At 39.0% G+C, this 25904-nt stretch overlaps 1 protein-coding gene across 3 annotated transcripts; it reads left to right on the forward strand.

Moving 5' to 3' along the window:
* The first annotated feature begins 250 nt into the window (after window positions 1-250).
* Window positions 251-25904, forward strand: rfx4 (regulatory factor X, 4). Of its 3 annotated transcripts, none has more exons than XM_049574071.1 (18): window positions 251-1724; window positions 4106-4192; window positions 4434-4494; window positions 8434-8557; window positions 10098-10159; window positions 11888-12101; window positions 12569-12646; window positions 12800-12963; window positions 14195-14295; window positions 14400-14458; window positions 14570-14714; window positions 15062-15156; window positions 15699-15816; window positions 18349-18468; window positions 20116-20274; window positions 20387-20546; window positions 20632-20770; window positions 24924-25904. In XM_049574071.1, the coding sequence occupies exons 1-18, from the start codon at window positions 1682-1684 to the stop codon at window positions 25194-25196; spliced, it is 2202 nt and encodes a 733-aa protein (XP_049430028.1). In that variant the 5' UTR covers window positions 251-1681; the 3' UTR covers window positions 25197-25904. The 3 variants fall into 3 exon arrangements, with proteins under 3 accessions (XP_049430028.1, XP_049430029.1, XP_049430027.1); XM_049574072.1 differs by having other exon boundaries at window positions 256-1724; window positions 20113-20274; window positions 20426-20546; window positions 24924-25900; XM_049574070.1 differs by having other exon boundaries at window positions 258-1724; window positions 20113-20274; window positions 24924-25900.

The raw sequence follows: 25904 nt of genomic DNA on the forward strand, positions 1-25904 counted from the left end.
TGTAGCGTAACCGTACCCCCCACTCGCACATACACACACAACTCAATTGGGGCCTTTTCACTGAACAAAAGCAGTACACATCCGTTTGTGCGGGCAGAGTGTGTGAGAATAGGAAGGGTGGAAGAGGCTCTTTTGGTGGCTGCACCTGTCCTTTTTTATGAGGCTCTAATAAGCAGATAACAGGATGAAAAAAAAAGGGACGTCTGATGGAGGACTGAGGGAGACGCAGACTCCACCTTCTCCTTATTTGACTGAAATTAATTAGATCCTCCTTTGAGGTCACGGCTTTGCACCAGCCACCATTTAGGCCTTTGAATATTGTGCCATTAATGGGTCGTTAAAGTGTGTTTTGTGTTGAATTTTTTCCTAAGCACTTAGAGTCTTTGCGGACATGGCAAAATTATATTATGATGCTAGTTTTATTTTTAGATTTTTCTGTAGTCATTTTGACCTGTTGCTCACTCCAGCAGCTTCTTTCTTCCTACATGAGTCTAAATGGATGCTCAGACGTGTTTAAACAAACCCTGTGCACAGTGTCCCATGAGATGTTGCTGCCACCCTGTTCCACACGTGCTCCCAGGTGGCTGCACGTTGTGTGTATGTCTGTGTGTGTGTCGGTGAGTAGCAGGCAGCAGTGGTGCCCACGCCTGCGCACTGGTAGAGAAAGTCCTCCTTTGCTATCCATGGTGTGGTGAGTAATTCAGCCATAATCCGCCTTTCTCCTCTCCCCTCTTCTTTCCCCTCTCTTCTCCCCCTCTCCTGTGGTTCCATTCATATTCTAATCACAGCTTTCCCTTCTCCAGCTCTCAGGCACTCCATCAGAGCCCTCCCAGCCTCGGGCTTTGCACTTTTACTTCCCCCCCTTTGTGACCGTTCCCTCTTCTCAGAGGCACACCAAAAATAAGGTTGCCACAGAGAAAGAGTGAGCGAAAAACAGGTGAGAAATCCACCAAAAAATCCACACGGGTGCATTTTTTTAGCGTGTTTGAATGTGCGTCCGAGCCCGTGATATGTCCAGTCTGTGAAAAAGTTATCACAAAGATGGTTTAATGGTGGGATGAGGTGAGAAATGTGGCAACAAGTGTCCGTGGGATGTGAAATGGGAGTTAAAATGAGACGGAGAGGCAGAAGCGGCGGTTTTGTAGGGATGTATGTTTATATGGAGCTCTGGGGTGTATAAAAACGTATTAAATGCCATAATGGAAGACGGGGAGGCCACAGTGTTAGGACTGCGTAGATCTAAGCCTCTTTTTTTTTCGTTGGGAGGGAGCTTTTCTTATTCAAAACAGCCCCACAAAAGACTTCCAGTGAGCCTTGCCACATCCCCATCTGACTTGGGGCCATTCATCAGCCTTCCAAGCCTATCAATGACATGTCCCCATCAGGGCTCCTATAAAATCAGCCCCTTTCCCATGAAACATCAGCAAACATTTTGACGGGTCTGGCTTTCCCCCCGCTGGATTTCTGGAGTCTCTACCCCCCTTTCCTCCCTTATTCCCACCTCCCCCCTTCTCCTCCGCCAACACCACCCCTCTCTGGGCGAACCTCAGATCCTCAACATCTCCTGTGACGGGCAGTGGTCACGGAAACACAGAGCGAGACAAGGGGAGAGCCGCCGAGGTGGGGGAAACGTGCACTAAGCCATTTTCTTGGAGGAGCCAGTGTCGTTGATGGGAAGAGGATGCATTGCGGGCTGCTGGAGGAGCCTGATATGGATTCCACAGGTCAGTCCTGTTAATCTCTGCTTGCTTTGCTTTGTCGGGATGTGTTGAGAAAACCAGCCTCTGTTTCAGAAACATTGTGTGAGCTTCTTCTGCTGCTCTTCTGGAAGTCTCAAACTTTCTCTTCAGAGGAAGTGTCTGGATGCTCGGCTGTTGATTTTCCACCTTTTTTTTTTAAATCACTTATTTTAGTTTTTAATTTCTCAAGTTATTTGTGAATGAGTGTTTTTGGTCACGCACATTTATGAGATGCGCTGTTATGTTTTGAGTGTGTCATCGATTAAAGAAGACTCACAGAAAGCAGGGAACAGCCCTTAAATCTCTCAGTATTTGCTCGGTCAAGTGGCTTCTTGCTGTCTTTAGTTAAACCAATTTTTAAAATGTCTATTCATCTGTGGAGTGGAGGAATACACCATCATGGTGAACTTTAAAGTATTGTGCACCTGCTCTTTTTGGCTTTTTCTTTAGTTTTTTTTAGCCCAAAATTGTAAAACTAAAATTATTATTCAACTTAAGAACTGAATTTTCGTGAGAATTTATCAGTAGAATATTTCTGACTACATTATTTGGTTTTAAGAAAGATAATGATTTATGTTCAATCTGACTAAAAGATTGAAATAAAACAAATTATGCAACAATTTATCATCTGTGGCTCAATTTGTTAAATTTAGTTAAGGTGATTAATAGAATAAAATTTTGTTAAATTGGTTTTAGAATCACTTGAGAAATTCACATTGGTGGTATGCTGCTGCAGTGCAGAGGAGTTTAGCTCTGAATGTGTGTTAGTAAATGAGTGAACATCCGTTTCACTTGTTGATCAAATTTAATCCAATTATTTAGATCCCCAACTTATCTGTTCCTGTGGCAAATGAAGCTTGAGATCTGAGCCTCTGTGGAGAATTAGCTTCACTTCAGTGGATTCACATTTTCTTTTGCAGGTTTTAGTTTCCTTAGATTTTCTTTTTTACTGTCGGTAAATGATGAGACACGTCAGAAGGCCGTCAGTGACAGTGGTGGCTTTTTATTCAGAGTTAAAATGCAAATGCAATGCTTTTTTTAAGTTTTGTAAGAGGCATTATAGATTACTATTAATCAGTTAGTAATGATAAAGGTGGTGATAATCATTATAAACAGAGTAAAAAAGACCATTAAAGAGCTTCTCAGGGTAATATAATATTTTGCATAAAATAAAAACTTCTTCCGTGTCTGTTGAGAGGGCCGTGAGATTTCAGTTTCTGCTCACACTGCAGTCTGACCTTTTCTATCAGCACGTGCCGAACATCGCAGTGTAGATTCCTCATCAAGTGTAAACTTCTAAAACTTTTGAATATCTGTGACGTCCCCTGAATCCCCCCCACGGGCTGCACCAACAGGTCGTCCTGCCAACAGTCTGTCCTAGCAACAGCTGCTATGGTGATTGTTGTCAGCTCACATGCAGGAAAAAAACGATTAAGACAATTTACAGACATATCATGTGTTTATTTTGTTAAAAACAACTGGTCAAGTACTGTGTAAACTTTTAAGGTAGTTTCAACTGCTCATTTCCATTTTTAGTTACATCAAGTTTTTAAGTTTATGGAAAATATTGTACTTTTTTAGTCATACAAGAGTCTGGTGAAGAAGATGTTGTAGCTTATTTATTATTAAACAAATATGAAACTCAGAAAATGCTTTGTTGCACTCAAATAATCCAAAAGAATATTACTTATATGTTCAAAGTCCCTCTTAAACACATTTATCTAGTACTGAATACCTTTCCTGAGACAAGTACAAGCATTTTAAATGGACTTCCCCTTCTTGTACCGGGCTGTTCCTACATGAAAGCTTTGGTGTTTTGCTGCTGCTCGGTCACAGAAAGCACACCAGTCGAGCTATTTCTAAGTAGAAATTAAAACAGGACAATGGCCTCTATTCCACCAGACTGCTTCAGTAATGTGCACAGGCTCCTTTTAAGCGAGTGTGTACGCTTGTAGTCTCCTGGGAACAATGCTGGATTCCTGCCGTCTTGGTGAAAACATCTCAAATAGAGCCATGGCTGCACCGCTGCCCATACAATCGATTGTTGTCCGCTCGCCCTGTCACATTAGTGACATTTAAAGTGTCCTGTATAGGCAGTGATTTGCACTGTTTATGTAAATACAGCTTTGGCTCTTTTCTACTGCAGGACAAAATGAGTTCACTTCAGAAAGTGAGTTTTTAAATGAACGGTTTCAATGAATATGAACACAAAGAAATAAAGCAAACTGCTATGAACTGATGTTTTAGGTAAATGACAATTAATCAAAAGGTCTAGAATAATTGTGTTCCTAAATGTTGTGCTAAGAGGGGTCATATCAGCGTCACAGTTTGTGATCTGTGGTGCAACATGTTTTTTATTTTTTTAGAGAGTTGGATTGAAAGATGCCTCAACGAGAGTGAGAGTAAGCGATACTCCAGTCACACGTCTCTGGGGAACATGTCCAACGATGAACGTAAGCAGGACGAACACTGTTATACTAAAACTACTGACTCCACTGTTGTTAAACCTCATTTCTAGGTCATGTTCAGTACAATTAATGACATTTCACCACATGACAGTTTTTAATCAATTTGTGTTATGCACATGAATGTGTCAATCATACAAACTTTCATCTTTGCTATGTTTGTGTTGTCTTCATTTTACTTTAATCACTTAATTTTGCCTTAAAATATAAATTGTGTTGCACTTTACAGATGAAGAAAAAGAAAACAACAGAGCCTCTAAACCACATTCGACACCGGCTACTCTGGAATGGTGAGTTCTAAAAAATAAATTTGTGTATTCTTTCTTTTAGTTGTATTTAAAAAAAAATAACTGGGAGAAAAGTGAAAAGAAAAAAAATTGCAAAATTTTATGTCAAACAGCTGAAATCAAATGCAAATATTGTGACTTAATGTAATATATATATATATATATATATATATATATATATATACACATATATATGTATATGTATTCAGTCTTCTAAAAAGGTTTTTTAGCAGCTTTTTTTTTTTTTTTTTTTTTTTACTTTAAGCCCACACTCGCCATGTGGAACATAAAACATTAATGCTGGATTTCAATCTAGAATTTCCTTTATTTTTTAGTTATGTGTGATATAATGACTGCATTAATCTGAATAGTTTTATATGTCACACGCAGATGACACTAAATTCGAGAAAATCTCATTTGTGTTTTTTTGAAACTTTAAATCTGATCATGACAATCTGATGAGCTAAGATTTCATGTTTTATTTACCCTCATGGGGACATTTGATTTGGACTCTGAGCTTCTGTTCAACAGTAGAGACATACAGATTGAAAAAAAGAGCAGCCACAACATGCAACATATCTGTCACACCCTCCGCATGTGTAGAATACAAACCCTGCACATGCCTCTGGTTCTTATGTGCCTGCCTGTTGCACAGCTCCATGACCGATGACACCATTTCCTTAATAGCATTCAAAAAGCACATAAATGAATATTAATAGTGATTTAAGCTGCTCTGTGGGGGGCTGAAACCCAGTGTGAGGAACATGAGCTGGGTCAACGTACCTTTTAAAGACAAGCATTATAGACATAAATGATACTGTAATTGGCCTCTGTAACAGTGTCACTGTGCATATGGAGCCATTTTGTCTTGTGGGTACTATATGGTGAAATTTACTACAAATTTAACTTGCAGGAATTAAGCGGTAGAAGTTAACAACATCTCTATGTTCATAGCTATGACGATGATTTGGTTTTGTTAAACCAGACATATTAACATATTAGGTCACAGGACTATTTGACCATAATTTGCATTTGATTTTCAGAAAAGTCACTAAAATTAGGTTTATATATTTAAACCTGAAAAATACAGAATAATCATAAGTGAATTAACCAGTCTTAAAAAATACAGTTATTCGTTATTCCACTGAAAACATAATGCTTTTGTGACTGTAATTCAAGAGACAGTTCACAGCTTTCTGAGTGAAAAGAAATCTAAGTCAGGTCGCAAAGATCCTTTTCCAGTGGCGGCTGAAACAATATAGTTATAGCTCATAAAAACGACAGGACCACGCTCTTTGAGTGGCCATATACGTATTTTCCATAAGAATAAAGTTCAATCGAAGAAGCATTTTTTAAGGTCTGAGAAAAACAGCACCTGATATGAGGAGTTGGTTGATTCAGATTGTTTTTCTCTAATCCACGGCTGTGTCTCGCTCTATTTAATGTCTGTGTGCAGCCTTGGATAATTTTAAGGTAAAATGTCTATATTGGTGGACTGAAGTCTGTTATGCTCCCTTTAGTTTTGTTCAATAGATAGTTGTTTAAAAAAGAGAGGGCAGTGAACATGTCTTTGATTGTTACATGTAATAACTTCTTTTTTGTTCTGTTGTTCTGTCAAAAACATCATTGAAAAGAAAGGACTGAGAGATAAGGTTACAAAAGCGTAGAAAAATATTTTTAGCAACTTTTTAAGTGAAGCAGTGGTACTAAATTAATCTGATAACAATTCAAGAAACTAACAGATTATTTGTATGCATGAACAAACGTTTAAGTAATGATGCAGGTGAGGCGGGGGCAAGATTCAACAGTTTGATAACTCCAATTCTGAAATTACCTCTCTGTAATCAACCTGTTGCCCATTTAAACATTAGTTTTCTATTCTGACCTTAAGAGAAGTGACCTGGTGTTTCTTTTGCATATGATGGTTTCCTCTGTTGAATATTCAAATGCTAAGGATTGTTACAGAATGGAGGAATGAATTATATTAATTAGAACTAACAAGGAGGCATTGCTCCTCCTACTGTAAAACAAATTGATTTATCACTTCACAAAATAAGTATAGTAATGATGATGTTTGGAACAGCTCCCAAACATTAAAAAAAAGAAGAAGGTAAATACACTCATTTCAAACATGGCTGCCACATTATAGTCATCGATAACTATTCAGACCAAATTCACATAAATATCAAAAAGTGCTACAAAAGTGGATGAAATCACATCTCAAACAGGAAACATGTTTGCACTGTTAATACCACATCAGAAATCACTGGTAGTGATGCTGGTGAACCTCAAGGCTCAGATTTGGATCCGTTCTCATGTATTTAACATTTTGTTGTTACTTATAAGTTGTATGCAAATATTGTGATTAAATTTGTGTGTGATGATCAGAATTCCCAGCCAGCTGACAAACATGTCAGCATGCTTGTGTTAGCAAACTGCAACATGCATTCAGATGTTTTATTGACAAACAAGAGGCTTTGAAGCTGCATTAAGTTTTTTTTTGTTTTTTTGGGGGTTTTTTTTGGCAAAAATACTCTAAACTTAAAGCATCAAAGCACTAACATATTAATGGATTATCAAGTTACAAAGGTCTCTACAGTAAAAACAGAGAACAAAAAGTAAATAAAAACCAAAACATAAAAGATAAAGCACAATAAAATGATTAAAAACATTTACAACAAATATATTTTTGAACTTTCAGTTTTAAATTACAGGAAGGCAGTTCATGATTAAGGACACACTCATGGTACCAAGTTTTGCTGGGACATACAGTTGCATATCACTGGCTTAGCTATGAAAATCAATATTATGTCTACGCATGACTTGCCCCAGGGGTAGCAGGCACATGGCAAATAAAAGGGGACCCAGAATAGACCCCTGGGGGACCCCACAAAAGAGAGAGGCATGAGAGGAGGAGGCATGTCTAAGCAGAGAGGGTCCTGTTGGACAGATAAGAGATAAACTAATCCAGAGCCTCGTCATTGATGCCACCATAGTCTTTCAGACAGCTAATTATGGCTAATGTGTTAGCAAATAGTTGCCTCCATGCATATACACATACACATACATGTCCAGCTGACACTGCAAAATGCAATTTAAAGACATTGACAACTGCAGGAAGTTGTGTGTTGCTTCTCAGTGGGATCTTCAGTGCCAGCAACCCGGTTACATTACAGGGAGTACTTTGATTCAATGTTGATCAAATATGGTGATTTAAGTAGTCAGTGAGTCTAAGTATTTCATCAGTATACATCAACATGACATATGATGTGCATCCTAAATCATTTATTGAGACTTTAAAGTTCCAAATCAGTACTGTGATTTATTTTCCCAACACATAAATTACTTGAACCGATTAGACACAGTCATGCAAGACTACTCTTAAGAAAATGGCAACCTTATTCATGCAAGAACTGTAAACCAATAAAAGAAAACCTGAAAACATACAGCAGCTGTAAAAAATATAATGAAATACAACCGCTCATGCTTGAAAAATTAGACCAAAAAATGCAGATATTTTATTTTTTTGAAACATTAAACCTCTTGCACTGCCTAGAATGTATTAGAATTTATTCAAAATGGCTGTTAATGAGTTGAGGTTGCTTAATATCATAAGGAAAAATATATTTTGTACTTTTGTTCTATTACACACGTGTAACCCCAGGAGCAGGTGTTGATGTCTGTGTAATTGTGAGATCAGTGGTATCTGTATTGTAAAGCTGTGTGCCTCTGTATACCTGCTGATTACTTGAAACTTAAACATCATATAATCTAATATAATCTAATTGCCTGATTTCACTATATTTATAAATTTTGCTGACATCAATGTAATTTTTCACCAGTTTACCAGGAATGCCACAATCATAGGAGGCCTGTATTAACCATGCTCAAACTTCTGTATGTGTTTTTTTGTACACTGATGATTCCTATTGTCGTTCACAGGCTAGAAGAGAACTATGAGATAGCTGAAGGTGTGTGTATCCCTCGAAGTGCCCTCTACATGCATTACTTAGACTTCAGTGAAAAGCACGACACACAGCCAGTGAACGCGGCCAGCTTTGGAAAGGTAAGATTTAAACATCTCTGCAGATGAAGGTTAAACAGTCTGGCAAATCATCATTCCCACCTGTATCCAGTTTCACTCTTTTTTAAATGTCCTGAAAACACATGAAAGTCATGAACTCGCTAGCATCTAGAGCTGCAATGATTGGACAACTAATTGATAAGTTTTTGATAACCTATTAATCGTTGAAGTAATTCTTTGTGCAAAACTGTCAGAAAATGTCGTTTTTAGCCTCTCAGATATGGAGATTTCCTGCTTTTCTCTGTTTTATATCATATTAAATTGAATATCTGATTTTAGGCTCACAAAACGACATTTAAAAACATTATCTTGGACTTTGAGAATCTAGGAATAAACATTTCACTTTTTTTTTTGACATTTTTTAGACCAAAGATTTAATAGATAATTAAAATCACTGTTAGCTACAGCGCTACTAGCATCTGTAGTGTTTGTAGGTAATCATCGAAAATGACTCAATAGAAGAAGATACTAAACAACATTTGGACGGCGTATGAAAGCAATAATCTCACGCACTAAATCAGCCGTAAGCATTAGTCTGACCATTTCATGCCTGGTTTGATTGGTTGTGCTGCAGCTCTGGCTGCTGTTGAAGTAATATCAACTGCTGCTCAGTGTGAGGCGAGCAAAGCTCTGCGGTCGTTCACTGAACACATAATCTAGAGCCAAAGGAGATGTGCTTTCGTCTGTTCCCACAACCCCAAGAAGTTCCTCAGCCTTCCTACCCCCAGCCATCCCCTGTACCCTGGACTCCGGCCCCAACCCCCAACCCGGCCCACCCCCGCCCCTCCGCAGCTCCTGTCGGAAGATATTGAAAAAGAGAAGGGGCCTGGATTAATGTGTAATTAAAGGAAATTTGGAAGGGTGAGATGTTGCGGAATGTTAGATCAGTGGCTGGAGCAGTGTGGGGTGTCCTTTAGGAAGGCTTCATTGATTCAGGACAAAAAAACGAGAGAGGGCCCGGACTGCCTCCCTGTCTGCTCATTTATCAAGCGGGGCCTGACAGAAACTTCACAGCTTGGCCTCTTTTTTCATCCCACACAATGGAGAGCTACACTGTTTGCTAAAGTTTCTGCACCAGGAGCTGGACCAAGGAGCCAATCTCTTTGGACAAAAAGAGAGGAAAGGAAGAAGGAGGGAGTGGAGGAGAGAAAGAGAGTGAGAAGGAGAGAGAATGGCGGGTGGATGGATAGATGAGGGGAGACTGTTGATATAGGAAAAAAAAAGTAATACCCCTGGATGTCATAAATGGATGGCTCTCAAAGCTTTTTTTTTGTCCTCACAGACCTCCCTGTGGATACAGCTATGAGACTTTCATGTCTTCCTCCTGACAGACTTTATTAAACACTTTACCCTTAACTTTTTTTCTTTAAAACACTCACACATTAGTATTTTATAAAGATCTTATTTTGGTTCATTGTGTCACCTGTTTCCTCCTCCTTTTCTTTTTCTCTTTTCTTTTATTCAACCACTCTCTCTTTAGTTACAGCACACTGACGAACTATTTCTCTCCTACACTGAACAGATCATAAGACAACAGTTTCCAGCGTTAACTACCAGAAGACTGGGGACAAGAGGGCAGTCGAAGTAAGTTGGTTTGCTTTTATTCTGTCATAAACTCATACATATTAGACACTCACTCACAATCTCTCTCCCCAAAAGCTCAAAGTCATTTATAATCAAATGTACAACACTTGTAAGAGCAGTTGTTGAACAAACTTCAGTCACAGACTCCAACAATGCAGTTACATATGTATGAAAAATAAAAATAATTATTATAAAATCACATAAGTAGAAACAAAAAGAAAGAAGATTTAAGGATATCAAGTAGTGCAAAGGATAAAATATGAATAAAACTTAAAATAAAGTGGTATATTTCAGTAGTTGCATAAATAAAGAGAATGTAACAGGAACATACTGTAGCAAAATGTATAGGCATGACAAGAGTGCACAAAAATATGTATATACAGAGGTGCAAAAAGTTTAGTTCAAAGGTAAAGTGACAGTGATCAAAATGATGTGCTCAGAGCTCAAGAGTCTTCCGATAAAAAACCCCACATGAAGCACGGAACAACAAACTAACAAACTATAAACAGCATATAACACAAACAAGCTGGTAAGCCTAAAATTGAAGCACAGCACAGAATAACAACACTTGGAAGTTTTAATTGTTTATTAATTTGTTTAACCAGGAAGTCCCTTTAAGACTGAAAATCTCTTACAAGAGAGACCTGGCCAAGGTAGCAGCCAATCAGAACACATTAAAATGCAACATATACAACATATAATACAAAAATCCACAATGAAACGACAACTATTCAAACATAGTGGCCTCTCAAGAAAACAAGCACACGTCTCTGTCACCACATTCTTTCTTATGCCCTTAAATTCATCAGTGTCTCTATTTTTAGTTATTTTTGAAGATTGTTCCATGTCCATGGTGCAGAGTAGGAGACTGCAGTTTTCCCCAGATCTGTTAAAACGCAAGGTTCTTAATTCCATTGAGTTTCTGAGACTAAGTTTTTAATCAAAAAAAGGTTTAAACAATTTCTAACTATATTACAGGAAATCTACACTTTCCTGTCACAAAGCATTCATCACATTTGATAAAAGTAAAGATCAGAAGTTGTACAAGGTACACGTTTCAATCTGTGTACCTTTGGTTCAATCATTTTTCTTTCTTAAATCCGTAAACAGAGAAGCGGCTGGGTCCCATCTTTGTTTTTTGTTTTGTTTTTTCATTTTAAACCAAGAAGTGAAGAAAAAAATGATAAAACTAAGTCAAATAAGGTCTAATTTTGGGTTGCAAGCTCCTTTTTGTCATTATTCTGTTTTGAACTGAAGAATGAAGACAGTTAACCTGAAAGTTAAAATAAATATATTTTTAAAAAAAAATCCCAGGGGATAAAATGAATGTAAGCATATAAAGTTAGAAGATAAAAAAATAAAAATTAAGATTAAATAAACAAATACATATGGACTGACAGTAGCTAGTTGATTAGGCTACATGCGGTTTAAAATTTTACATTTATACATGTTCACAGCAGCAAAGTTTCTAATTGATAAGGATCGTTTCAATAAGATTGTTTTGTTCTTTTGATTTATATAAACAGAAAGCTGTAATCTAATGAAACTCAATTTTTTAAACTACTTTATAACAAATTATAATGCATGTATTAGTTAAAAAGACACAGATATATGTTGCTTTGTAAAGTGTGTGTGAATTATTTTTCATTCCAAGTTTTTATTTTTCACGGTTTCCTATAGTTTATAGTTGTACGCTAAAGACGTTATTCACCCGCTCCCCTCATTCAGGTACCACTACTACGGCATTGCGGTGAAGGAGACCTCTCAGTATTATGATGTGATGTACTCCAAGAAGGGAGCGGCGTGGGTGAACGAGACGGGGAAGAAAGAGGTCACGAAGCAGACAGTGGCGTATTCACCGCGCTCCAAACTGGGGACGCTCCTGCCAGAGTTTCCAAATGTCAAAGACCTAAATTTGCCCGCCAGCCTGCCAGAAGAGAGGGTAAACAGGAGTTTTAAAAGTCCATCCTTACAGCCAACCTCCCCCCCTCCCACCTCTCCCTGCCATCTCGCCATCTCTGCACCCCCTCTGGCTCCAGCCTTTTATCTGCCTCAGGACCTTCACTGGGTTTGCATTTAGAGAAGGACCTTGAGGATTTATGTGCTGGCTCCTCACTAACTCTTAATCTTTTGGGGGAGATAATAAGATCTAGCAATGGACAAAGGACAGGCACTAGCTGTCCGGCTTTTAAAGAGGGGCCATGATTTTAAATGGTTTGTGTTTTGCTGATCTCTAAAGCTCGTTTTATATTACTCCAGCCCAGACCTGTAACATGTATTTATTGCTTCACATGCTTTGTACAAGATTTATTCTCTTGTTTTTGTGTTTTGTACTTTTCCCCAAAGGCGGGAAAAAAAAACTGTGAAGTTTGTGATCCAATTAGATTAATACTCTGTTGTCGCCCACAGGTGTCAACCTTCATCATGATGTACAGAACGCACTGTCAGAGGATACTAGACACTGTTATTCGAGCCAACTTTGACGAGGCAAGTCTGTTTGAAATCATTTCACAGATCCATGTCTGTTTTACCCAAATCAATTTAAAGAAAAAGTTTGATTGAATGTAACTCTTTCCTGTAGCTTTTATTTCCTGTAATGTTGAATGTCGTGTGTGTGTGTGTTTTGTGTGGTACTTTTAGGTCCAAAGCTTCTTGCTGCACTTCTGGCAGGGCATGCCGCCCCACATGCTCCCTGTCCTCGGCTCCCCCACCGTGGTGAACATAGTCGGTGTTTGCGACTCCATCCTCTACAAGGCCATCTCTGGGGTGCTGATGCCCACCGTCCTGCAAGCACTGCCTGACAGGTGAGCACCTGCTGTAACCTTCACTCCTAAAATAAGTGATGCCATTCTCCTATCTGCTGTTACCAAAACTGGATAGCATTGTTTCTTTTTTTTACTGACCGAACAGCAGATGTTTTCTTTTATTTGTGCAAACCTACAGAATGAATTTAAGGTGCTGCAGAAACAATATGATGGTTATCATTTAGTTCAGAGAATTAAGCTATTTACCAAACAGAAGGCGACCTTACATGGGTGGGGGGGGGGGGGGGGGGTTGGGGGGTTACTACAGCCCCTATTCTGTCTCCTAGAAATAGATTTCTGAATCTCTAAAAATAAATTGATGATACAAGCAGAGTGTTTTTCATGGTGTTTGTAGCAGGCAGCCTGCTGAGCCAGAATGTTTACTACTGTGTGAGAGAAGCAAGGCAAGACGTGTGGCGGGTGTCCAAACGCTGCCTCTACGCCTGTGCGTCACAACCTTCTAACTGTACCAACTCCAGACATCCAAAGATGATCTTTGAATTGTGTATATAAATAGCATCACAAATAACCAAATATTAGGCTTGATTGAACGTGAATGTGTTATGCAGTGATGTCGTCTTTACTGCATATGGAAACCTTTATGGCTGTGTTCATCTTGTTTCCATGAACTCAGTGAATAACAAGGCTGAACAGATGCCTTCAACTTTGATAATATAAGTTTTTCAAGTCATTGATTGTAGCTATTTCCACTCAGATGTCAAATATGGTCTGAACAATTATCAGAGAAGTCTGGACATTTGATTCTGGAAAAGTATGGAATCTTAAAATGGAAAACAAGTAGGAGACCTGGGTCTGGATTTAAGAAAAATGAAAAATTAAACTAATTGAGAAATTTAAGTGTGAGTCAGGTGACAAAATCGACTCAGATTTTCTGGTTCCAGACTCCCAAATGTGAGGATTTTCTGCTTCTCTGTGTCACATACGAAAGTCAACTGAATGTCTGTGTCGGGTGTGAAAGTTTATTTTTGTGCTCTGAGACAGCATTTAGACTCAAGGTCCACTTACTGGCTTTTTCTGTAGCTTTTCACCACGTCTCATTCTTCCTCAGCAGACTGAGGTTGCTCAGTTGAATATTTAAGAAGTAATTAGCAGACGTCACCCTCAGTTCTGAGATCTCTGCATCATTTTTACTATTTTGTGACACTTTTTATGGTGTCTAATTGATCCATTGTTGATTAACTGTGTTTTTTGTTTTCTCTCGCTGACACAGTTTGACTCAGGTTATCCGAAAATTTGCCAAACAGCTTGATGAGTGGCTAAAAATAGCACTTCACGACCTTCCTGAAAACCTGAGGAATATCAAATTTGAATGTAAGTGTGAAATCTGCATCTCATAATGGTTAACATCTTAAGAAAGTTTAAATGCTGACACATTAACAGGACTAACCATGTTTTTTGTCCTTTTATATTTGCAGTATCCAGGAGATTTTCTCAGATTCTAAAGCGGCAAACATCATTAAATCATCTATGTCAGGTGGCTATCGTGCTCTGAATGTTTTTTAATAAAATCCATATGAACAAACACAGCTGATAAGGGATATGGGTATGCTCGTGTGTGTAATATTGTCGATTTATCTGTCCCAAGGCGTCGAGGACTGTGATAAACAGCGCCGACATCACCTTTCAAATGCTGGAGGACTGGAGGAATGTGGACTTGAACAGCATCACCAAGCAGACACTTTACACCATGGAGGACTCACAAGAGGAGCACAGGCAGCTTATTATCCACTGTAAGTCCACGCTTTTAAACTGATGCCACTCTTAACACACCCGGCCAGACGGAGAATTACACTTTACTGCCACACAAACAACACCCCGAGGGACAATCATTCCCACGACCAGCAGAGTCAAAGCACTAATGATGGAGACCAAAAGGTTAAACAAGTTCACTCTCCTCTGAAACACCCTGCGGAGCATCTCCAATTCACTGCAGCCTCACTCCTCTGAATCACTCCTGACGGGATCAGAGGTCGCAGATACGGAGAAGTTGTTGCATAAGAAGCCTTGTGCATCTGATTTTCCTGTTTGCTAGTTTTCAAGTAATAGAAATGTAACCTGACGTTCTCTCCTGTCACAGTATATCAGGAGTTTGACCGTCTATTGGAGGAGCAGTCTCCAATTGAGGCGTACATCGAGTGGCTGGACTCGATGGTGGACCGCTGTGTCGTCAAGGTCAGACACAATTTTTTTTTACTCATCTTGGGAAAACAGGTGTTTAAACCCAGTCTGACTCAGCATGTTTTTATATAAAGTTTCTGTCTTCCCTTTATGTTGCACCGATAAAGTTTATAATTTTCCATGTGTGATGCTGAGCAGTGATTTTAACTAAATGTCTGAAGTGTTTGCGCAGCAGTAGTCTGATTACTTCCCCCTTAAAAAGACACCTGCGGCTGAAAGCCACTCGTCTCGGCGTGTCTTTCTTACACAGAGGCACTTACGTTGCAATCCTCCCAGTTAATGATGTCTTCAAGCTTCCCATTTGCGTCCATTATGTGCCAGATATGGGCTTGTAAAATTTGGTCGCCCTGGCAACGTCTTGGACTGCCCAGACAATAGTTCAATAGGAAGGCGTGTCCCCGGGGGCAAATTAAATAGTTGACTTGTTGACATGTTTTTCGTTCCTGAGGGTTAAGCCCCAATGCGGACCCAGGGGTTAATTCTACCCCGGCATCCCGACCCTTCCCCCTCTTTTCTCATGGAAATGTTCTCTCTAGGTGGCAGGGAAGAGGCCCGGGTGCCTGAAGAAGGTGGCCCAACAGTTCCTGCTGATGTGGTCGTGTTTTGGTACCAGAGTCATCCGGGATATGACCCTCCACAGCGCGCCCAGCTTTGGTGAGCTGCTTTGTCATCATTCCTGAATGCAACAGACAGGAAACACACGGCAGTGCCTAATGACTGTACAGGAAATTCAGTTATTTTGTCATGCACGTAGGCTACAAGGGCACATACTACAGACTTATCAGATACGAAATACACCGTTGCAGTGGTGAAACATTTGTCAGACAAAAACACAACTTCTGCCATTACAAACAAAGTCCAAGGCTCAACAAATAAAATCTGCAACCATAAAATCTTCTCTCGTAAAACACAACTCGATCCCTTTATAAATATCCATCCAAAGTGTGGCCCTCAAATCACCATATAATGACAGTGACTTACAAACAGTCTTTCCTCTCAAAGGAGAACATTAAACCTGCCTGTTTATGTGTCTTCAGCAGCTGATGGTAATCTACCTGAATGTGACTGTGCACACTGAGATCTTAGACTTTTTTAAAATCCTGATCACAAAACGCAGAATTTATTTTTGTCATGAGGCAATATGTTTGTAATTCAGATTTATCCTAATATCAATGGACCATATTTCCTTATACATGAGGAACCTTTTACAAGGAGTATCATAATTTGTTCACTGTTTTTTGTAAAATAATCAGGGTTCCTGTAGATCCTTAAAAAGTATGGGTGGGGGGAAAAATCGATACAGCATAGTACTGCGATATTTTGCATGGCAGTATTGTATCTGTACTTACTATAGGAATTATTATTATTGCAAATACAAATAAAACTTTTATTATCCTCAAGGAATAATAAAATCAATTGCTTTTCAGCCTATTAAATACATTTTGCCAAAATTAAAATGATTAAAATGAGATGAATGGACTGAAATCTTTTATCTTACTAGTTAAAGCAGAGTTCCTATGAGGACATGATTTGGAGTTGAAGAAAGGAAAATGTCGCAATATGTTTTATCGCAATACTCGCATTATATCGCAGAATGTTTAAAATCACAATTATATTCTATTGAGACGCACGTATCTTGATAATATATCATTAGGTCTCTGGTGATTCAAACCCCAAACAAAAAGTCTTGAAAGGCATTTAATATATTAATATAAAAATAATTAATGAATTAATTGGTATGAAAATGTCTTAAACCAATCTTTCAAAAGTCTTAATAACACTAAGACATGGGAAGTAGGATTTTAAGAAATCTTTTTTTTTTGTGATGTTGCCTTGTAGAACAATTGGTAAAATTTCTCTCTTTTTTTAAATAGTTTATCAGATTCCTCTCACATTAATGTGACACAGATCAGGATAGCGGAAAAAACAACACACATATTTTGTTGCTGGCCGAGATGCTCAGAGCAGAGGATCCACTGTCTGCTGGTCACTGCACCCTGGACGACATGGGGAAGTTCAAATTTAGCGAAAATTGGCTATTTTGCCATAGCATAGTATTTCATGCAAAAAAAATGTAAGTTATAAAACGTATAAAAGTTTTTTATACAAATTCATGTTTTATATTACCATAAACATTTGGGCAAAAATGGTCCCTAACCCAAAGTGATTAATGTTTTTTTTCTTCGGTTTTGGCAATTGTAAAAATGGTCTTACATTTACTTTAGAGTGAAATTAAAGTCTTAAAAACTCTTTAATCTAACTTACGCTGAAGGAACCCTTATTACCCAAAGATTTCATATCAGTAATCCAGTCATGTCCTGATCTGCTGTTCAGACAGGTTCACAAAAAAACATCTCACATTTAGGTCCACGTCACTCCTGAAGTGAAAACTGGTGCACATTTATAAACTTTATTCAGGGTTCAGTGCAACCACATAAGCATTTCCAGATTCCTCTGGGGTCTTGGTCTCAAGTCTGAAACAAGGAGAGAGGAGGAGTAAAGTAAAATGGCTGCTTTAATAGCTTGTTGTGCACCACCAAGGTTTCCAATAAGTGAAGTAGTAAAAATGAAAGAAAAGAAAATGGCTTCTCTTTCCTCTGCTTGTGTCCTTTGGCCCTGTCTGTGAATATCAAAGACACAGCTGGTCGCAGTGTTTTGATAAAGCAGGTCTCTGTGCACAAACAGCTAATTAACAAAGGCCGCCCCTCCCCTCTCCCGATGTGTTTGCCTGTCTTTTCCATTTTATGACCGGTCAGTATTACACCCCACTCCCCTGAATAGCCACAAGTGTTTATTATGCACACGGCAGCAGCAGCGGCCCGCACAATGACACAATTGTGACACTCCCTCACATGCCACGGTCTCATCTTCCGTGCGACCCCGGGGTCAGCTGACATATTTCTGGCAGTGACTCGGTACACGGAAACAAGCGCGCTCGCTTCTTTTTAATAACAGCGGCCCTCCTGTCAGTGTGCAGGATGTGATGTCATCACTCAGAAATGATTTAGTCTCAATGTTCATCATCATTTATCTCCTATCCCTAAACGTGGACAGCCCTTCTGTCTTTTTTCCACATATCCATCATCTGTCAGCATTTTTTTACACATTAAAACTTCCATATGACCTCTGAGTCTTTGATACAAATAACACTTCCTGTTATCCATCTGTCTGTCTGTCTGTATGCAGGGTCCTTCCACCTGATCCACCTCATGTTTGATGATTATGTGCTTTACCTGCTGGAGTCCCTGCACTGCCAGGAGAGAGCCAACGACCTCATGAGGGCCATGAAGGGAGAGGGCAGCACAGGTGAGACCGCGACCTGGAGGTCTGATTAATTATTAATGACAGTACAACTGTAAAAATGTCTTGTGTACATAGATGTGGATTTCTGGGAGAAGGGGACGTCCCCCTCAATATTTAGAACATGTATGTACCACCACTCCCCATGCCAATTAAAAACAATTACACCATAAGTAGCTGCAGAAAAGGCACAATTTGGTGCATAAAAAATGACCAGAATGCAGATTAAGTGTTTGATGCTCAAAGTTTTTAGCAGCAGATCTCCAAACGCCCAGTTTCAAATGTGTCCTCCCCAATGTTGAAATGAAACCTGCACCTTAGCTTGTTAGTAGCAGAATAAGAGGGTTGTGTCATTGGAAGTTTCCAACAACTACGTCCTGTTATTTGTGGATTTAATTTGGTTTGATCTGATTTCACTTCATTGTCAGAAAAAATATGAAATTTGACTTGCGTCCCAGGATGTCAACTGTTTCAGATAAATACTTATAAATATAAAAATACAACATTTAATCAAACAACAAAATCATACAACAAACGTCACAAATCACAAAAGACATTATGAAAAGTGAATCGATTAAGTGTTTTTTTAAGCAAAAATCCCAAATATACAGTTCCAGCTCACAAATTGTGAGGAAAATAAACTTAACAGCTATGGTTTTGGACTGTTGGTCCAACAAAACAAGAAAATTGTAGATATTACAATCATGATGTACATTTTAACAACTTTTTAAATATTCTTAAATCTTTTTTTCCACCAAACTGTCAAAATGATAATTGAGAAAATTAAAAGAATAATCAGTAACAAAAACAATTGTTAGTAGCTACTTTGTTTTACTATTTTTCAATAATTAACTGGTTTCTTGGTGCTCTTAAGAAAACAAGTATAAAAGGATATTTACTGTAATGCTTGAGACCTCAAACTACTGATCCTTATATGTGTATATGTGTTCATTTAACAGCAGGGGCCATGAACAACTCAAGTGTCAAGCCACAGTTAGCTATGTAGCTTACTTGCATCTTCAGTCCCTGGAGAGGGAATTATTAAAAGACAATACAGACAGTACAATACAAACACTTTGCAAGCATTTACAGCCGGAACATCATATAAAACGTCAGTCTCAGAAAACAGTCGTTTCCATAAAAACTTTGGATCAGAGTTGATGGGTTTGTCTTGAGTCATGTTTTAAGTGTTATTTTAGAAACACTGGAACTTGTGTATCTTTGATATGAATGAGAATTGAGTTCCATTTAACTGCTGCTCTGACTGAAAATGCTGATTGTAATATTACAGCTCACTCATACACAGTGCAGTAACAGTATGAATTGTACCCACTACTGTATCTAATGCTTATATCAAATTATTTGAAGTATACCTCCCATCTAAACCTTTATAAATGCAGTATAAGAAACCTTTAAATGGTTTGTTGTCAAAAGAAATAAAAGAAAACGTTTGCTTCTCTGGAATATTTTTGAGTCAGCCTTTACTTTTTATGTATCAGGCATATTATCATCGTATTTTGTACACACGGCACATATGCTTTGCCCCCATGTATATGTTGTATGTATACACATTCAGGTACAACTCACAAAGAGCTCTCAGCTTAATATTTTATCATTGTCTGATTGTCTGTTCTCTCTTGATACTCTCAGCAGAGAGAGAGGAGGAATTCACGCTGACAGAAACCACCCCCACCTCCCCGTCCCCAGGATCCTACTCTCCCGCTCGCTCGGTCCACTCTGTGGGCGTTTCCTCGGCCAGCTCCCCCACAGCAGCCGTGTCCCCGGAGTACACCGGAGTCACCACCACCACAGGTGAGACAGGCCTCACAGTCACACACAGACATCCTAAACGAGTACAAGTCTCACCGCACATAGTTCCTTTGAGCCAACACATCTTCTCTGTGTCCATATATGTGTCTACCAGGCGCTGTTCAGTCATATACCTGGTCCCTTACATACACAGTGACAACAGCCGGCGGCTCCGCTCCAGACGCTGGACAGCAGCTGTCCTGTATGAGGAGTACCGCTCCAGTCCCACCTCCGTCCTCCACCCACCGGATGCCTGTCTACAGAGAGGAGCACGGGTAATTAGGATTTTATAATGAAAATTCATTTTCATGTTGTTTGAGAGTTTCTGTGGTGAGTTTTGACCTGCTTACTCCATTTTAGGTACACTGGTAGCTACAACTATGGCAGCTACGCCAACCAGCATCCTCACTCCATCCAGAGCCAGTATCCCAGTCTGGCCCATGAGCCAGCGATCCCCGCCCCCCTCCACTACTCTGCCTATCATCGGTCGTCTGCACAGGTCAGTCCAAGTCACCCAAGATCCTGAGTTTATTTAAAATGAATGTAAATCAGTAAATTTGAGTCCTCCACTCACTATTACACATAACTAAACAAACATTAATATTATCGGTAAAATTGACTCAAAAATGTCATGTGTTATTATACGTATTATTATTATTATTATTATTATTATTATTATTGATACATACTACATAACAGGGCTGTGCGATATGGAGAAAATCAAATATCACAATATTTTGACAAAATACCTTGATATGACAATAATGTACTTTACTGTAATGCAGTATTTAAAATCAAGATAATGATTTTATGATATCTAAAATCTAAGACAATATCTACTGTCATATCACAGTATTGATAAAATTTCAATACATTGCCCAGCCCTACGACATATATACATACATACATACATACATACATACATACATACATACTTGTAAAGTTGCAGTTGGTAAAGATGGACTAAGTTTGAGTGCTGGAGGAAGTATTCACAGCCTTTACTTGAGTAAAAGCACAGATACCACACTGTGAAAATACTTTGTACCAAGTAAAAATTGTACTTAAGTGAAAGTATGTAAGTATATTAAGGGAACTGTACTTAAAGTATTAAAAGTAAAAGTACTCAATGCAGAAAAATGTCCCCTGTGACTGTTTTTCCATTATATATTATATCATTAGGTTATTATTAATCATGCGTTGGTGTGTGTGTTTGGTCTGGTCTGGAAAGATTCAGAAAATACTGAGAAATGCCGTCACAATTACCCAAAGCTCAAAGTGACACCTACACAATGATAGTTTTGTCCAAGCATCAAAATTATTAAAAACATGTTGAAGAATATAAAAGAAAAAGCTGCAAATCTTTACATTTGAGAAGCTGAAACAATAACGTGTTTGTATTTAAAATGGATATTAATTTTCTGTCAGATGACTAATCAATTTTCAATTTCACCTGTTCTTGTATAAATTGTTGGGTAGTTTAAGTTATAACAAAACATCATATTTCATAAACTGTTTTTTTTTTTTTTAATTGAAAAAAATCCTAATTTGTAAAGTAACTAGTAACTTAAGCTTTCAGATAAATGCAGTGAAGTACAATATTTCCCTCTGAGATGTGGTGGAGCAGAAATGTAAAGTGGTATTAAAAGAAAGGACTCGATTAAAGTACTAGTGCCTGAAATTTGTACTTAAGTACAATAGTTAAGTAAATGTACTTGGTTACCTTCCACCGCTGCTAAGTTTTCACTCCTTGACATATGGTCTTAATCTGCAAAGTAACTGTAGTTGTCAGGTGAATGTGGTCGGGTTAAGTGTCCAATATTCACCTCTGTAATGTAACGGAGTAGAAGGATAAAGTAGCATAAAATGGAAATATTGAAATAAAATACAAGTAACTCAAAACTGTACTTTTACTAGAGTACTTGAATAAATGTTTTTAGTCACTTTTCAGTGGCGAGAACAGCGTCCAGTGAAAGCTGCAGGTTGTGTGTGAATATGATTGCGTGTGTATCTCTAAACTGTAACTAATGGGTAAATTGTATGTATCTAGAATACAGAGTGGTGTGCAGCTGGGCTTTGTTATTTATTTGCATTGCCAGAAGCGTATGTGTATGACTATGGCCCGAAACATGTCTCAAGACACAACATGTACATGAACATGTGGTTGTTAACAGATGATGCGTGGGGATTCTTGAAGCTCTTTGCACAGCAGCAAAGTAAATACGAGACTGAAGATTTAAATGTGAGAAAAACGGTTGTTAGGATGAGACGGCGTTGCTGATGTTACAGCCCATGTAGTGACTGGTGTGAGTTTACTCTTTTGATGGTAATTTCCTGTCAAGGGCCCTCCAGCCTCCGCTGCCTTTATAGTGGGAGGAGATCAGCTGGGCCTCAGCGGTCGCAGTGTTTCTAAAAGTCCCCGAATCACCCTCTCCACACAGCGGAAGCAGACAGTGAAAGGTGGCTCGGCCGGGGCCAAGAGGGGCCCTGCTCTGTTACTCCTCTTTCCAGCTCTCAATAGTCTCTTCATCTGTTTGAGCCAGTAGCCACAGAGCAGGGCAAGGGGGCGTTTATTAAAATATTGTTATTCAATGGTCTCTTTTCTGCTTGTGAACAAGAGGCAGCTGAGCCGTCTGTTCTGCTCTCTGACCTGCACTGACTGTCTTTTTCCATGCCGTGATCCCTCATAATGGATTCGACTGTCGTGTTTATATTTAGTGAGAAAAGGGAAAAGGGTCCTACTTCCACTTTTTTTTTTTAAGCCTGTCTGAGCTCAAATCGGGCACAATGCCTGCGCTTTGTCTGCGTGAGAGGTTGGGGACGGAGCTGAGGCCAACACAAAACCTTGTCGGATCCCCATCTGTCCAAAATATTTTTGTCAACAGGCAGATTTAGTCTGAGCTGTTTGGGTTCAGTCACCATAGGCAACAAAAATAACACAGGAAAAACACTTTTTCAGCTGAGCTGATGGCTAATTTTCTTAAGTGGCTTAATTTTCTATTTTGACCACTGTGGTACGACTTGTGAAGTAATTTCCGCTGACAGGAAATTACCATTGGCAGGGTCAGTTCACGCCCGACGTTACAGGGCTAATGCAGCATCAAATATGATATCAACAGGGTTATAGCTACCTTTGAGGACAGTGAGGTCATGTCCTCTGTAAATGCTCTGGCAGTTTATTGGTTTCAGCAACCTGGAGTGAGTTTATGTAAGACAATGTGAAAGTTACACATGGTGGTGATTTTATAGGCTGATTCATAATTAGATTATAAAAGATTCATTATTTCTCCACTAGTTTATTCCTGGCAGCATGTTGACCCTCATTAAAGGAATAGTTTTTTGGGGGAAATGCACTTTTTTATTTTTATTTTTTGGCAACAGTTACATTGAGCTGAAGATTCATACCACCCTCATATCTGTTAGTTTGATATGATGCATTCATGTACCCCTCAGATGGTCTTATTTCTTGAGCTGGGAGGTCGTTCTTCTGACTTTGGTGTGTTCATGAGCTTTAAGTTGTAATGTGGAAACAACATGGACACTACAAAGAATATGTATTATATTTTATTGCTCACAGCATTTAAAAAACATGTTATTTTGGAAAAATACATCCCCTGCAGATTTTGAAAAATGGAAGGAAGTTGGGTCATGTGAACACATGTTAGCTCAGGTCAATGATGAAGTTGAACGCTTTAAGAGGTCATGGGCAGGCTTTTTTGTTTGTGAGTGGACTCGAGTCATATGGCTTGGACCTCAGTCATACTTGAGTGACAAAATTGATGACTTTATACTTGACTTAACAAAATCAAAAAAGACTTTAACTCTAGTGACTCAAGACTTCACTCAGACTTGAGCCTTTTGACTTGAAAATACTTGATACCTGCCCCCAAACCCAAAGATTAATAAGTATATTATCTAAAAAGTTTGCTGTGAATCAGTTAATTTCCTGAATCACCGAACATTAACGCTTTTTATTACCAGCAAGTCGACACTTAACTCCCCAGATCCATGTTATTTAAACCTGACAACACCTGGTGAAGTTGCAGGAGGGAACCATGACGAAAGAAAGTTTTGTTACTAAGTGACGGTTAGAATAATGATACCAAAGATTATTTCGTTCACATATAAAAACTACACGGTAGATTTTCAATATGCAAAACATATGCAGGTAAAATATTATACACAAAGACACAACAACTTCCAACAAACTTGTTTTGATAAATAAATACACATTTTATAAGCATTCATGATGTAAATGTAAATTTAATATATAGATCTCTTGTTAATATGGCATTAAATTTGGTGTATGACTTGTTAGGGACTCGAAACTCAAAGATTTGGGACTTGACTCAGGACTTAAGTGCAAAGACTTCAAACTTACTTGTGACTTGTAAAACAATGACTTGATCCCACCTCTGCTGAAAAGTGATGAATTGTTTGAGTCACTTTTCAAACAAAACATGCTTTTCTTTGTCTTATATGATAGTAAACTGAATATATTTCGATTTTAGACACAATGGAGACAGTAATCAGTAGATTAATTGGTTATGAAAATAATCTTTAGTTGAGGCTCTGTCTACTCACTGTATATTTTATACTTCTCTCAATAGATGACATTACTGCATTACCATAACCTCTTTCCTCTTCTTCCACAGTACCAGCTCAACGGCCAGATGTCTCGAATGGAGCCTTGCTTGATGGGCAGCACTCCTCGGTTGCACCCCGCACCTGTCGCCCCCCGGTGGCCAGATGTGTCGCCAGCTAACAGCTGTTACACCAGCCCACCTATGCATTCATCTCGCTATGCCGCATCTGGGGACATGTACTCTCCCCTTGGCCCACGCAGGAACTCAGAGTACGAACACTCGCAGCATTTCCCCGGCTTCGCCTACATCAATGGAGAGGCCACCACAGGCTGGGCAAAATAGCCTGTAAACACTGCTCTGGGTAGCCGTGTTCAAGCTCCAGGCCTGCCACACCAGTGGATGCAGAGTCTCTGACCACTTCCAATCAAGTGCATCCAAAAGGGAGGAGCAGAGAGAGGAGAGTACCAATGCAAGGTATAAGGAATCATGGTATGGACGCATTTGAGTAGACTCTGATGATTGTGGTGTAACTTGTGCGGAGGCTTAATGAAATTTCTTCAACAATTGATGTTTTTGCTCACTGCTGGAGGAAAAAAAATCAAATCATATAGATTGTCAAAACCTGCAGCAAAATCATTATAAGAGTGCAATGCTGCTGCCAAGCTGTGCCTTTGTTTTAAGGAATGTACACCTCTGTTTCCCTCGCCGGTCTCACGAGTCAGCACACAACCACCAACCCTCAGTCAGTTTTGTCGATGACTGACGGATCGATGTGCTGTAAGCTGTGTCACTGACACAATCTCAGTGACACCGCTGTCTCCTCTTGTTGCTCAGCACTGTGCAGCATCTTGTCGTGGGCTCGCTGCAGCAGCTTCATTTGCTGCAGGATGTGGATGAACTGTACTGCCTTAACGTTCATTTGGGACACCAGTTACATACAGTGGCACAAAGCCAAAACATCATAACGACAGATATAAACTTCTCGATCAGTGTGTTAAGGTGTTTACATCTTGGATAGTGTTTTTTAAATGATTGAATGCTGTGACTCAA

The sequence above is a fragment of the Epinephelus fuscoguttatus genome, linkage group LG4 (assembly GCF_011397635.1).
Source record: "Epinephelus fuscoguttatus linkage group LG4, E.fuscoguttatus.final_Chr_v1".
Taxonomy (NCBI): domain Eukaryota; kingdom Metazoa; phylum Chordata; class Actinopteri; order Perciformes; family Serranidae; genus Epinephelus; species Epinephelus fuscoguttatus.

Bases quoted from the DNA above. Each gene is read 5' to 3' on its own strand.
- rfx4 (XM_049574070.1), top strand. From the start codon at position 1,682: ATGCATTGCGGGCTGCTGGAGGAGCCTGATATGGATTCCACAG. The intron at 8,558-10,097 runs GTAAGATTTAAA...TACACTGAACAG, and splicing joins ACGCGGCCAGCTTTGGAAAG to ATCATAAGACAACAGTTTCC. The intron at 15,157-15,698 runs GTCAGACACAAT...TGTTCTCTCTAG, and splicing joins TGGACCGCTGTGTCGTCAAG to GTGGCAGGGAAGAGGCCCGG.